Source organism: Chaetodon auriga, chromosome 21 (genome assembly GCF_051107435.1).
Source record: "Chaetodon auriga isolate fChaAug3 chromosome 21, fChaAug3.hap1, whole genome shotgun sequence".
In the NCBI taxonomy this organism is placed as follows: Eukaryota; Metazoa; Chordata; class Actinopteri; order Chaetodontiformes; family Chaetodontidae; genus Chaetodon; species Chaetodon auriga.
In genome coordinates this window covers 498,810-512,500 of record NC_135094.1, presented here as the reverse complement: position 1 = coordinate 512,500, position 13,691 = coordinate 498,810, and the positions used below count along the sequence as shown (strand labels likewise).

At 49.3% G+C, this 13,691-nt stretch overlaps 2 protein-coding genes across 5 annotated transcripts in view; one reads left to right on the top strand and one right to left on the bottom strand.

Annotated features, from left to right (window-relative positions):
* The window catches only part of LOC143339624 (apoptosis regulator Bcl-2-like), an 8,796-nt gene extending 5,211 nt beyond the window's left edge, over positions 1 to 3,585 (bottom strand). The window contains exons 1-4 of one of the 2 annotated variants that reach the window (XM_076760951.1): positions 3,260 to 3,585; positions 2,805 to 2,989; positions 1,242 to 1,469; positions 456 to 799 (exon numbers count right to left, since the gene is read on the bottom strand). In XM_076760951.1, coding sequence (XP_076617066.1) covers positions 456 to 799; positions 1,242 to 1,434 — 537 coding nt within the window. In that variant the 5' untranslated portion in view covers positions 1,435 to 1,469; positions 2,805 to 2,989; positions 3,260 to 3,585. Of the gene's footprint in view, positions 1 to 455; positions 800 to 1,241; positions 1,470 to 2,804 lie in introns of both variants that reach the window. The other variant, XM_076760952.1, reaches the window with a different exon arrangement.
* LOC143339621 (actin-related protein 3B-like) lies at positions 3,170 to 12,433 on the top strand. Of its 3 annotated transcripts, none has more exons than XM_076760947.1 (12): positions 3,170 to 3,523; positions 5,775 to 5,830; positions 6,315 to 6,439; positions 6,857 to 6,967; positions 7,110 to 7,205; positions 7,287 to 7,394; positions 7,562 to 7,705; positions 7,913 to 8,086; positions 8,536 to 8,628; positions 9,839 to 9,964; positions 10,628 to 10,711; positions 10,935 to 12,433. In XM_076760947.1, the coding sequence occupies exons 1-12, from the start codon at positions 3,207 to 3,209 to the stop codon at positions 11,028 to 11,030; spliced, it is 1,530 nt and encodes a 509-aa protein (XP_076617062.1). In that variant the 5' UTR covers positions 3,170 to 3,206; the 3' UTR covers positions 11,031 to 12,433. The 3 variants fall into 3 exon arrangements, 2 of the variants coding, with proteins under 2 accessions (XP_076617062.1, XP_076617061.1); XM_076760946.1 differs by having other exon boundaries at positions 10,903 to 12,433; XR_013079341.1 differs by lacking the exons at positions 10,628 to 10,711; positions 10,935 to 12,433 and having other exon boundaries at positions 7,913 to 8,195; positions 8,232 to 8,628; positions 9,839 to 9,894.
* Positions 12,434 to 13,691: the final 1,258 nt, after the last annotated feature.

Genomic DNA, 13,691 nt, shown 5'->3' with positions numbered 1-13,691 from the left:
CTCCAAACCTCCATCAAACACTACAAGAGCCCTCTCAAGCCTCCTGAAAACCCATGAAGAACTGCTGGAACCCTGTCCTGGGAGACCTTCAGGGACCTCAGAAACCCTTCCAGGCTGATATGAACTGACTTACTGGGACTAGAGAACTTCAAAGAACCAGGACTTTGACCCCTGGACACTGAGGGAGGACCACTGAAGACCCTTTCAAGGACCCTTGAAGCTCTTTCAAACACTAGAATCTCAGATTATGAGACAATGAGGACAATGAATGAGCAAGGAAAGAGGGAAGGAAACAAAGAAAGAAGGAAACAAGGAAAGAAAGGAGACAAGGACAGAAAGAAGAACTGAGAGAAGGGAGGACAGACAGAAGGAAAGAGGACCAGGTAACTGGACAGAGACCTACAGACTGACGCTGAGGACAGAGGGACTGACGCAGAAAGGAACCATCGTCCTACCCATCCTCCGTTGTCCTCTATCCATCCTCGGAGCGGCGGCGAGTCCAGACTGTTCTCCATCCACCCGGCGATGTCGTCCACCTGCCAGGCCCCGCCCATCCTGACCGCCTGTGTGCACAGAGCTCCACCCAGTTCCATCATGGCCACGATCCGTCCCCAGTTCACCCCGTCCTTGAACAGCTCGTCCTTGACCGCCGTCAGTCCTCGCCCTCTCTCCGCCGTTCCGCCTTCGCGCAGCAACAGCGCCGCCGCCTGCGCCGACAGGTCGTCATGGTAACGCCGCTCCAGCTCGTCACCGGCGCACCTCAGGACCACCTGCAGCCTGGGCGGGGCCAAGCACAGGTCTGCAGGGGACAGCCAATGAACGAGGTGAAGACAGGGGACACCATTAAACCAGGAGAGGACAGCTGAGACACCAGCAGCAGTACTGCAACTTCATTACTCACAGTAATTCTGGTATTAGCAGTACGGGTACAAGCATTAATAGTACTCATACTTGTAGTAGTATTGGTGGAATCAGTAGTAGTGAAACATGCAGTGTAGTTTTATTTAGAGTACTTGTAGCTGGGAGTACTGTTGAAAGCAGTAGCACATGCAGTAGAACTACTAGCATTACTGGAACTTGTGGTAGTAACTTTACTGTTGTGATCTACTAGTAGAAGTACTTGTGGTAGTCGTGGAAGTACTTGTGGTAGTGTTAGTAGTAGTGGTGGTGGTACTAGGAGTACTAGAGGTGGCCAGGTCGGCGTGAAGCATCATTCGTTGCCAGGACAACACGGTCCTCACCTTGCTCAGCATCTTTGCGAGCGGCTCCTCGGTGTGACGTCACTGTCCGCTCGGCTCTCCATGACGCTGCTGACGCTGACGCGGTGTCGTGTCCGCGCCGGCCGCCAGCGCGGCGCCAGGTCAGGCCGTGGTTGAGCAGCTTGTAGTGCAGGAAGTCCTCCACGATGTCCCGGATGTTGTAGGCGGCGGCCATCGCCCCCCACAGTCCGCCGGCCGTCACTGCCACACCTACGAACGTCAGAGCCGGTGAACCTCACACATGACTGATCCTCAAAGACGCCCCAATAGGAGCACGGATAGCACCTTATGACGTCATGTGGAAAAGGGTTACAGGTGATATGTGGACACAGTCCACAGGTGAGCCCCGCTAATCTGCTGGATCGTGAAGGATTATTCAAAGTGATTCAGTTCAACTGAAAACACTGAAAAAAGTGAAGCAAAAGGTTTTTCAGCGGGTCTGGACCTGAAGGTGACGCTTCAGGTGATCAATCAAAGGCAACGATCGATAAATCCCCCCTCACTGTATCGATCCCCGGTGCACTGGCGCTGGAGGAAAGCTGCGAGGCCAATCCTGATGAAGCGTTTCAGCTGTGAAGAAACAGGATGCAGACGAACAGACGGAGGCCGAGGAGCGGAAACATCCGCTGCTGATCAGCGCAGATCGATAATCCACATCACACAAATCATTGTGAAGCTGAACGGCGGCGAAGACAAGATGGATCAACTCCGAGCGTGTCGCCCTCACTGACAGCGCACGTGCTGCGCACACACACACACACACACACACACACACACACACACACACACACACACACACACCGGTGGTCACACCCCCTCAGTATGACTGTCGGGATTCCCCTTCAGCGCTGCTCTCCGCACCAAACTCCAGTCACAAAACGACCAATTTAAACGTTCACACGCTGACGACGATGATGATGAGGAAGACTTCTCTTTTCTCTGATGTGGAAATGTTACGGCTCCGTTCGGATCTGTTCGGAACACTTCGGCTGTCATGAGAGAAGCACGGTCACTTCCTCTTACCTCACGCTCATTCATTCTTTCATTGCTGGGTGCGCGCGCACGGGAGCGTGCACGTTTGACCGATCAAACTGTTTGTGTTTATTTGCAGTATTAGTTTTAGTAGTACTTATAGCAGGAATATAATTATAAATTGTAGTAGTGGTAACAGTTGTAGTAGTACTATTTGTATGAAAAGTATTATTATCAAGTATTATTAAGTACTGTTTGTAAATAAAGTTTGTTTGAATGAAATGACAGCTGCAGCTGTGTGTTGTTGTGTGTGTTTGCTGCCACCTGGTGGATTCACTGCTCAGTCACAACAACAACAACAACAACAACAACAACAACAACAACATAAGATCAGAATACTACACACGCTGAGCTGACGGAGTACCTGAGGTACATTTTCCAGGTAATATTTACTTCTTTCACTTCCGTTTTTTGTTGGAATGTTCCATTTCTCCAAACCCTGCAGACAAATTTGCCTTCACACAGCAAATACACACAAGTACTCAAATACTCCACACAGTACTACAACCACACCTGCACATGTTCCACGTGCTCCCCAGCTTCCCTCACTAAGGACTCCTCTTCCTCCTCCTCCTCCTCCTCCTCCTCGTCTTTGTGGGTCACTGTTCCAGAGCAGGTGCGCTGACCTGTGGGCCTTTACTGGATGGATCCTGACGTTCTGATTGGTCAGTGAGCAGCTGCGCGTTGTCTCAGTGAACCTGCGGATGCACGATGCATTCAGGGTTCGGTCTACTATCTGAGAAACTCTCAGCTTCTTCATCGAACACAGGAAGTGAACCGTGAGACACAGACGTGACAGACCGTAAACACACCAATCGACAGCTGCACCGACACATGACCGTGCTGTTGTTGCAGAGCTCGCCAGCAGGCGGCGGAGGTGAGCTGTGTTTTCACGGTGCAGCTGACACCACGTGAATGCAGCATAGAAAGACACACACACACACACACACACACACACACACACACACCTCCGGTTACCGGGGCCGTGTCAGATGTGTTTCTATTTTCTCCAGCTTTCCCTCCGACCCGGAACTACTGACAGAGGACGGTCCATCACAGACTCTCTCCGTCGCACGCAGCAGACTCCGCCTCGCGCTCTCCGCTCTGCACCGAACGGTCACAACAACCGACCGCCGACCACCGTCCGCTCTGCGGGCCGGATCGAGCCGGACCGAGCCGGACCACAACATGTCCCTGCAGCTCCCCCCGTGCGTGATAGACTGCGGGACCGGGTGAGCTCGCGCGCGCACACACATGCATGGATGCTCACACTGTAATGGCTGTGACGTCATATGTAGCGAGATGCTAGTGCGTTTGCGAACATCATCATGTAGAGCTGTGCGTGTGTGTGCGCGCCTGTGTGTGTGTGTGTGTGTGGGTCTGTGTGTGTGTGTGTGTGCGCGCGCGCACTCTTGTGTTACATTGGTTGTTATTAAAGGAGCAGTTCACACAAAATAAAAATGGAAAACTTGAATTACATAACAACAACAACATCAACAACAACAGCGAACAATGATTCACCTGTAAAGTCTCAGAGGTCTTCAGGTGTTGAACCAACGTGAAAACATGAGTAATGAATCAATGAAAACCCGTCTGTTACTAACTATTACCGTGTGTTACTGCGTGTTACTGTCTGTTACCGTGTGTTACTGTGTCTTACTGCGTGTTACTGTGTGTTACTGTGTGTTACTGCGTGTTACTACGTGTTACTGTGTGTTACCGTGTGTTACTGTGTGTTACTGCGTGTTACTGTGTGTTACTGTGTGTTACTGCGTGTTACTACGTGTTACTGTGTGTTACTGCGTGTTACTGTCTGTTACCGTGTGTTACTGTGTGTTACTGCGTGTTACTGTGTGTTACTGCGTGTTACTGTGTGTTACTGTGTGTTACTGCGTGTTGCTACGTGTTACTGTGTGTTACTGTGTGTTACTGCGTGTTACTGTCTGTTACCGTGTGTTACTGTGTGTTACTGCGTGTTACTGTGTGTTACTGCGTGTTACTACGTGTTACTGTGTGTTACTGCGTGTTACTGCGTGTTACTACGTGTTACTGTGTGTTACTGCGTGTTACTACGTGTTACTGTGTGTTACTGTCTGTTACTGTGTGTTACTGTGTGTTACTGCGTGTTACTGTGTGTTACTGCGTGTTACTGCGTGTTACTGTGTGTTACTACGTGTTACTGTGTGTTACTGCGTGTTACTGCGTGTTACTGCGTGTTACTACGTGTTACTGTGTGTTACTGCGTGTTACTACGTGTTACTACGTGTTACTGCGTGTTACTGTGTGTTACTGTGTGTTACTGTCTGTTACTGTGTGTTACTGCGTGTTACTGTCTGTTACTGTGTGTTACTGTGTGTTACTGTCTGTTACTGTGTGTTACTGCGTGTTACTGTGTGTTACTGTGTGTTACTACATGTTACTGTGTGTTACTGTGTGTTACTGTCTGTTACTGTGTGTTACTGTGTGTTACTGCGTGTTACTACGTGTTACTGTGTGTTACTGTCTGTTACTACATGTTACTGTGTGTTACTGTGTGTTACTGTCTGTTACTGTGTGTTACTGCGTGTTACTACGTGTTACTGTGTGTTACTGTGTGTTACTGTCTGTTACTGTGTGTTACTGTCTGTTACTGTGTGTTACTGTATGTTACCTGTTAACATACTCAGACATACTCACGTGCAACACTTCGACAGCTGCGTCACAGTCAGTTTGTCTCCAGTTGAAGTGAGTATTTGTGTGTATTTTTGTGTGTACTTCAGGCTCACAGAGATGAATTCAAACGATGTTCGACTCACACACATGCTGTCCTCTCGTTGAGTCATCAGCTGTCCCGTTGCTGTCCGTGTGTTTGATGGACAGCATCAGGAGCTGATCTGTGATCAGCATGTGGTCTATTCTGGTCTGAATGTCTGAATGTAGGACAGCTGGAGGAATTAGAGCAGGAGCTGCAGCCTGCAGAACACAGACGCTAGAGTCCTCAGTTATCAGCACAAGACTTGTCCTACTGGGACACTTTAGAGACAAAGAGGACACATCTGGAGGAAGACGGAGGTGACATGACAGCCCAGTCCCCTGCCGATGTGTAGAAGCTCCACAGATCAGAGCATCAGAGCGAGTTTTTGACATGCGTGAACACATCGTCGTGCTCGTCATGTCGTGCTCGGGTCTACTGAGCTGCCGCCATATTTGCTGCCCTCTGGGTTTCCTCAGGTTAGCTTGTGTGTGTCTGCAGGTACAGGTGAGATGAAGCTGTGAGTTTGAAGGTTCATCCTGCAGGACCTCACATGTATTTTATCACCATCGTTCTGCTCTGCCATCCTGCTGAAGTGGGAGCAGCAGGTTTGTGTTCATCAGAGCGCTCTAGAGTAGAGCCCGCTGGACCGACGGCCCTCTGACTCAGAGATCTCTGTGATGAGCTGTACCCTCCACGGTGCTGGACCTGGATCTAGACCTGTTCTTCACTGTCTCTGTCTCTGCCTGCAGGTACACAAAGATCGGCTATGCTGGGAACACAGAGCCGCAGTTCATCATGCCCTCCTGTAAGCGTCTCTGAACATCTGCACACTCTGAACATCTGCACACTCTGAACATCTGCACACTCTGAACATCTGCACACTCTGCACATCTGCACACTCTGAACATCTGCACACTCTCTGAACATCTGCACACTCTGAACATCTGCACTCTCTGAACATCTGCACACTCTCTGAACATTTGCACACTCTGAACGTCTGAATCTGCACCGTCACTCTGGAACGATGACTGTAGAAGCAGAAAAAGCAGAAACCAAAGCCTGTTTTCATCAGAGTGAGCTGTTTAACACGATTGGCTGAAAGGCTCATTCAGCTCCTCTGCTTTGACTCACCTTGATGAGTGGACTAAACCATCTGCAGCTCTTAGAGGGGGGTAGGCTTCCAGCAGATTCCAACATGAGCATGGGGGGTGTCTGAGTCACATCCACCAATGGCAAAAATTTCTCAGTTCCTGTGCGTGCGTGCATGCGTGTGTGTGAATCTGGATCAGGTGTCGCCATCAAGGAGTCGGCCAGCGTGGGAGAGCAGGCTCAGAGGAGGCTCGTACGAGGAGTGGATGACCTGGACTTCTACATCGGAGATGAAGCCATAGACAAACCCAACTATGCAACCAAGGTAGGAGGAGAGGAGGAGGAGCAGAGGAGTACGAAAGAAGGAGGAGGAGGAGAGGAAGGGGGGAGGAGACAGACAGAATGAAAGATGGTGTCATGGTGATGTTTTTCTGTCTGTGTGTTTTTTCTTCATTGGACGTCAGAATGCACACCTGAGGACACCTGAGGAACAGGACAGGAAGTGAAATATGCTTTACGTTTCACACAGTTAGCCGATCACAGCTGTGCGTCACACCTGTCAGTCCAGGTGAAGGACAGCATCAGCAGAGGGAGCGTGTGTCTCACCTGAACGTGAAGAACACCACCTGTCCTACCTGTGCGGAGGACAGGTGGTGCAGGTGGGGTCGCAGGCTCTTGGGTGTGTGTGTTGTGTGGAGTCGCTGTGTGAGCTGTGATCTCCTGTCTGTGTGTGTGTGTGCAGTGGCCCATCCGTCACGGCATGGTGGAGGACTGGGACCTGATGGAGAAGTTCATGGAGCAGATCATCTTCAAATACCTTCGAGCTGAGCCTGAAGACCACAGCTTCCTCATGGTGGGCCTCCACCTCATGGTCACAACAGGCAGCCAATCAGAGAGCAGGGACCTCTGTCCTGTGTTATAATGTGTGTGTGTGTGTGTGTGTGTGTGTGTGTGTGTGTGTGTGTGCGTGCGCGTGCGCGTGCGCGTGCGTGCAGACAGAGCCTCCTCTCAACACTCCAGAGAACAGAGAGTACCTGGCAGAGATCATGTTCGAGACCTTCAACATACCTGGACTCTACATCGCAGTGCAGGTGAGACACATGGACAGACAGACACACAGACAGATGAGACACACAGGTGGTGGTATGAAATAAAGTGTCTCCCTCCGTCAGGCTGTGCTGGCGTTAGCGGCGTCCTGGACGTCTCGGCAGGTCGGACAAAGAACTCTGACAGGCATCGTCATTGACAGCGGAGACGGGGTCACACACGCCATCCCTGTGGTGAGACACACACACACACACACACTCAGACACACACATACACACAGACACAGACTCACACACACACACACACACACACACACACACACACACATTACTTTAAACATGCTGGCTGCTGTTTGGAGCCTCAGCGCTCACTGATTGGTCAGTGTGGCTGTCTGTCTCAGGCTGAGGGCTACGTGATTGGCAGTTGTATAAAGCACATCCCCATCGCGGGACGGGACATCACCTTCTTCATCCAACAGCTGCTCAGAGACAGAGAGGTGGGGATCCCTCCAGAGCAGTCGCTGGAGACCGCCAAGGCCGTCAAGGTACCGAACTCCTCCTCCTCCTCTACTGCTCCTCCTCCTCTATCCATATACTCTTCTTCTTGTCCTCTACTGCTCCTCTTTTTCCTGTGTTACTCCTCTACTCTCCATCCCACACTACTCCTCAACACTACCCATCTTCATCTACTCCTCCTCGTCTTCTCCTCCTCCCCTCCTCCTCCTTATTTCTGTGTGTGTTTCTGTGTGTAGGAGCGTTACTGTTACATCTGTCCGGACATCGTGAAGGAGTTCACTAAGTACGACTCGGACCCGGGGAAATGGATCAAACAGTACCGTGGGGTCAATGCTGTCAGTAAGACTGCCTTCCACATCGACGTGGGCTATGAGCGCTTCCTGGGCCCGGAGATCTTCTTCCACCCCGAGGTAACGGCACGCTGCCTTTTGGCCTCTTTAGCTCCCACTTTGGGCTCCGTAGCGCGTCTCCCGTCCGCTTCGGCCTCAGAGTTTCCAGCGGCGTCTGTTTTCTGGTAAAGTCACCGTTGATGAGCAGCAAAGGGCCGCAAACGAGATTCAGATGAACGTCATGTTGTTTTCAGCTGCCGCCGACCATCGAGGAGGAACCTGCGACTCCTGATCCAAAGAGCAGTGCAGCTGGATGAAGCAGCAGCTGCTTCATAAACTGGTCCTAGGCCAGCTGTTGGCCTTTAAATGTGACCTTTCAGGTCTTTGTATTGTTGCTTTTCTCCTTTTAAGTCCTGGTTATTGGAGTTTAGAGCTCCCTCATCATGTAAGTGTGAAATATCAGCTGTCAATCAATCAATAATGATCAATTCAAATATCAGCTCTGTGGAATGTAAATGTGTGTTTTCCAGTTCGCTAACCCAGACTTCATGCAGCCTATCTCTGACGTCGTTGATGAAGTCATTCAGAGCTGTCCAATCGATGTTAGGAGGCCGCTCTACAAGGTAACTCACCTGAGTATACCTGAGTACACCCGAGTACACCTGAGTATACCTGAGTACACCTGAGTATACCTGAGTACACCTGAGTACATCTGAGTACACCCGAGTATACCCGAGTACATCTGAGTACACCTGAGTATACCTGAGTATACCTGAGTACACCTGAGTATACCTGAGTATACCTGAGTACACCTGAGTATACCTGAGTATATCTGAGTATATCTGAGTACACCCGAGTATACCCGAGTACATCTGAGTACACCTGAGTATACCTGAGTATACCTGAGTACACCTGAGTATACCTGAGTATACCTGAGTACATCTGAGTACACCTGAGTATACCTGAGTACATCTGAGTATACCTGAGTACATCTGAGTACACCTGAGTATACCTGAGTACATCTGAGTACACCTGAGTACACCTGAGTATACCTGAGTACATCTGAGTATACCTGAGTATACCTGAGTACATCTGAGTACACCTGAGTATACCTGAGTACATCTGAGTACACCTGAGTACACCTGAGTATACCTGAGTACATCTGAGTACACCTGAGTATACCTGAGTATACCTGAGTACATCTGAGTACACCTGAGTATACCTGAGTACATCTGAGTATACCTGAGTACATCTGAGTACACCTGAGTATACCTGAGTACATCTGAGTATACCTGAGTACATCTGAGTACACCTGAGTATACCTGAGTACATCTGAGTACACCTGAGTACACCTGAGTATACCTGAGTACATCTGAGTATACCTGAGTACATCTGAGTACACCTGAGTATACCTGAGTACATCTGAGTATACCTGAGTACATCTGAGTACACCTGAGTATACCTGAGTACATCTGAGTATACCTGAGTATACCTGAGTACATCTGAGTATACCTGAGTACATCTGAGTACACCTGAGTATACCTGAGTACATCTGAGTATACCTGAGTATACCTGAGTACATCTGAGTATACCTGAGTATACCTGAGTACATCTGAGTATACCTGAGTACATCTGAGTATAGCTGAGTACATCTGAGTATACCTGAGCATGAAAAGAAAACACAGATTTCAGATTTTGTTAAATGAAAGTTTGTGTTTGTTTGTGTGTGCGTATGTCTGTGTGCGTGTGTGTGTGTTTGTGTGTGCGTGTGTGCGTGTGTGTGTGTGTGTGTGTGTGTGTGTGTGTGTGTGTGCGCGCATGCGTGTGTGTCAGAACATCGTGCTCTCTGGAGGATCCACCATGTTCAGAGACTTTGGCCGGCGGCTGCAGAGAGACCTGAAGAGAGTCGTGGACGCTCGACTGAAACTGAGTGAAGAACTCAGTGGAGGACGGATAAAGGTCTGACAGACAGAGAGACAGAGAGACAGACAGGGAGACAGAGAGAGGGACAGACAGACAGACAGGGAGACAGAGACAGACGGACAGACAGACAGACAGACAGACAGGGAGACAGACAGGGAGACAGAGAGAGGGACAGACAGACAGACAGGGAGACAGGGAGACAGACAGGGAGACAGAGAGAGGGACAGACAGACAGACAGGGAGACAGGGAGACAGAGAGAGGGACAGACAGACAGACAGACAGGGAGACAGAGACAGACGGACAGACAGACAGACAGACAGGGAGACAGAGAGAGAGAGAGAGAGAGAGACAGACAGACAGACACACAGACAGACAGACAGGGAGACAGAGAGAGGGACAGACAGACAGACAGGGAGACAGAGACAGACGGACAGACAGACAGGGAGACAGACAGGGAGACAGAGAGAGGGACAGACAGACAGACAGACAGACAGATAGATAGACAGGGAGACAGACAGACACACAGACAGACAGGCAGACAGGGAGACAGGCAGACAGACAGAGAGACAGACAGACAGAGGGACACACAGGCAGACACACAGAGAGACAGACAGACAGACAGACACACAGGCAGAGGGACAGACAGACAGAGGGACAGACAGACAGAGAAACATTTGACTGATTTTCTGTGTTTGCAGCCGAAGCCGATGGAGGTCCAGGTTGTCTCTCATCACATGCAGCGCTACGCCGTCTGGTTTGGAGGCTCCATGCTGGCGTCCACGGTACCCACACACACATTTATACTTCTATACATGAGAGGACCCTGATCCTGATCTGAACCTAGACCTGGTTCTGACCTGAACCAGGAAACCAAAATGTCCTCCCTTTATCAAAATGTCCTCACTTCATAAAAATGTCCTCACTCTTTCAGGTCTAAAAGTCAAATCAGCGCAGTCCTCCCAAAGATGGACAGTTTGTTTGTTTGTTTGTTGTTTGTGTTTGCAGCCGGAGTTTCTTCAGGTGTGTCACTCTAAGAAGGACTACGATGAGATCGGCCCCAGCATCTGTCGACACAACCCCGTCTTTGGCATCATGTCCTGATGTCGCTGGCAGCTACAGATGGCTTGCCTGTTAGCCTACCACGTTGTTAGCCCGTTGGCCTTTCAGCCTGCTGTCCACTAGATAGCCAGCCAGCTAGCCCGTTAGCCTGTGGGCTAGCAGCTTGCTGGCCTGTTTACCTGCTATCTGCTAGCCACCAGCCACTTAGCCAACAGCCTGTTAATCTCTTGCCCAATTCAGTTTTTAGCCCGCTACGCTACTAGACTGTTAGCAGGCCAGCTCAGTCTCATCAGGCACATGGAGGTCTGGAGAAGCTGAAGCACAAAAGTTAGTTTGCTGTCGTTTTCCTTTAAACTTTGACCACAGAGAATGTGTCTCACCTAAAAAGCCACCAGAGAAGCTTTTCCATCTTACATTTACAGGCTTCCTGAAGACTTCTCCAGACCTCGAGATGAGATGTAGCTAGCTGACAGTCTGCTAGCTGCTAGCCTGTTAGCCATCCTCCAAAACGTAGCACTGCTGAGAGTTTGTGTTGACGTCAAAGCTGTCGGCCTGACTGAACATCTTGTTTCTGAGCTGGATGAACGATGAGGACTGAAAGGTGTGTTTGACGATTCAAAGCCAAGGACATGATCCTGCTTCTTCCTTCGGTGTTTCAGCAACCGTCTCTTTGCTCCTTGTTTCACTTCCTCTTTACTCGTGTTTTCTACATTGCAACAGTCACTTCATCTTCGTTATGTGTTTGAATAAATGGACAGAGCTGCTGTCAGTCAGTGTGTTAGCATGTTAGCATGTTAGCTGTTGTCATGACTGAGTGAGATTTCATAGAGCTACAAGCTAAAACAGTTTAATCTCATGAAGACTAAAAGCACGAATCGTTCCCGTGGAATCGATATTATTGACACCTGCTGAGTCTCTCTGATGTCTGTTGTCTCTATACTTTGGTGAAAGGGACAAAGACATGCATTGTCTCTGAAAATTATGGCTGTTTGTCATTCAGACGAACTTGTCTGTCCAGCTCGTCCTCACCAGAAAGACAACTGTTTAGCTCGTCTCTGCCGGCGCTTTATTATGACCCATATTCACGGTTATTGTGAGGTGGCGCCCCCTAGTGGCTGTAGTAATTATGACAAGAGAAAAGGAGGAGGTCAGGTGACATAGCAGAAAGAGACAGGAAGTCCACACGTGGAGGACAGTGGGATGGACAACTGGATCAAACTAACACAGACTGCTAACCGAAAGTTAGCATTGATGTATTTTAACCGATGTAATGTTTTAGCTTTATGGGCTGTATTTTTGGTACTTTAGATATGACAGCCATGACTGTGACTCAGCAGGCTTCAGGTGGCAGCAATGAGGCACTTTTGTGTTGATGTGCCTCTAAAACAAAATGAAACTGGACCGCCACCAATCAATCAATCAATCAATCATCAGATCCATGAGAGCATCACCTCAGAGGTGACGCAGCATGACGAGTTAAAGCAGAACAGCACAAACTCCAGAAAGCAAAAGACACAAACATAAAGTTTCCACTTCCTGTCAAACTCTGGGCAGCAGAGCTTCGATTGGCCGTTTCCACTGAAGGGACAGTATGTGTGTTTTCCTGCTTTGTGACGTTCAGGTTGGCAGTTAGCTGAGAACCGCGGTGGTGACATGACATGTTCGTATTTATTGCTGTTGTTTCAGTCAGTGCGCTCATAAAGACAAACTGAGCTGCAGGAAAAATGCTGTTCTTCAGAGCTGTCAACGGCTGTATGTGTGTGTGTGTGTGTGTGTGTGTGTGTGTGTGTGTGTGTGTGAGAGAGTGTGTGTGTGGTGTTTCAGTGTTTTACAGCCTGTATCATAAACTGCTGCATTCAGAGTGTTTATATTTGTAAAGAACACAGAGGAGAACTAACAGATCAATATATTATATAGACACATAGATTCATATATAGTGTACATACTGAATGGTGAGAGTGCGCTGAGGCAGCCAACTGGTCCAGGATCAGGTCAAAACCACAAGTAACGCCGTCAGCTGGGCTGTGGTGCGTTCAGGTACAGTCATGTGAAGCAGAGACGAGAGGCTGGAGACTTTCTGTCATCTTTAGAAGTTAGTGTCTAGATGTTCTCAGCAGCTGGCAGCATAATCTGCTGAAAGGCCAATCAGGAGCAGTGGTTGGACAGATCACTACAGACTGGTGTCGTGTGGGATCAGGCTGGTAGCTGATTGGCTCCCTGCAGGTTTAGGACTCCACTCAGAGCCCTGGACAGGCCTGAACGCCATCAGCTTCATTTTACCACACGCTTTGACAACACGTGTGTGATTCAGAGCTGCTGACCTGTAACATGTGACACAACTCCACCAGGTGCTCCCTTCACACCTGCTGCTCATACCAGCTGTGCAGGTGTGTGCTGTGTGTGTGTGACGAGCGCCGATCAAAGGTGTTGATTATCTCACGTGAACAGCTGACTGTGTTCACAGGTGAGCTTGTGGTTTGGACCTGAGCTGAGTGCATAAGAGACATAAAAGACGTTTGGTTTTCTGATGACGTCCACACAGCTGCAGTGAAATCATATTTCAGATTGAGTGAATGTTAATGATCTGTGGTTTGATACTGAGCTGCTGTCAATAAACACTCACCTGCATCACCTTCTGTCTCTGCTCTGACAGTAATGATGGATCCTGGTGGAAATGAACAGGAACATAAAAACACAGTCATT

Excerpts from the sequence above, each read along its gene's own strand:
- LOC143339621 (XM_076760946.1), top strand. The coding sequence starts at position 3,207 with ATGCAGCATAGAAAGACACACACACACACACACACACACACACACACA. Across the intron at positions 5,831-6,314 it reads GCAGTTCATCATGCCCTCCT|GTGTCGCCATCAAGGAGTCG; the intron begins GTAAGCGTCTCT and ends AATCTGGATCAG. Across the intron at positions 7,395-7,561 it reads TCACACACGCCATCCCTGTG|GCTGAGGGCTACGTGATTGG; the intron begins GTGAGACACACA and ends TGTCTGTCTCAG.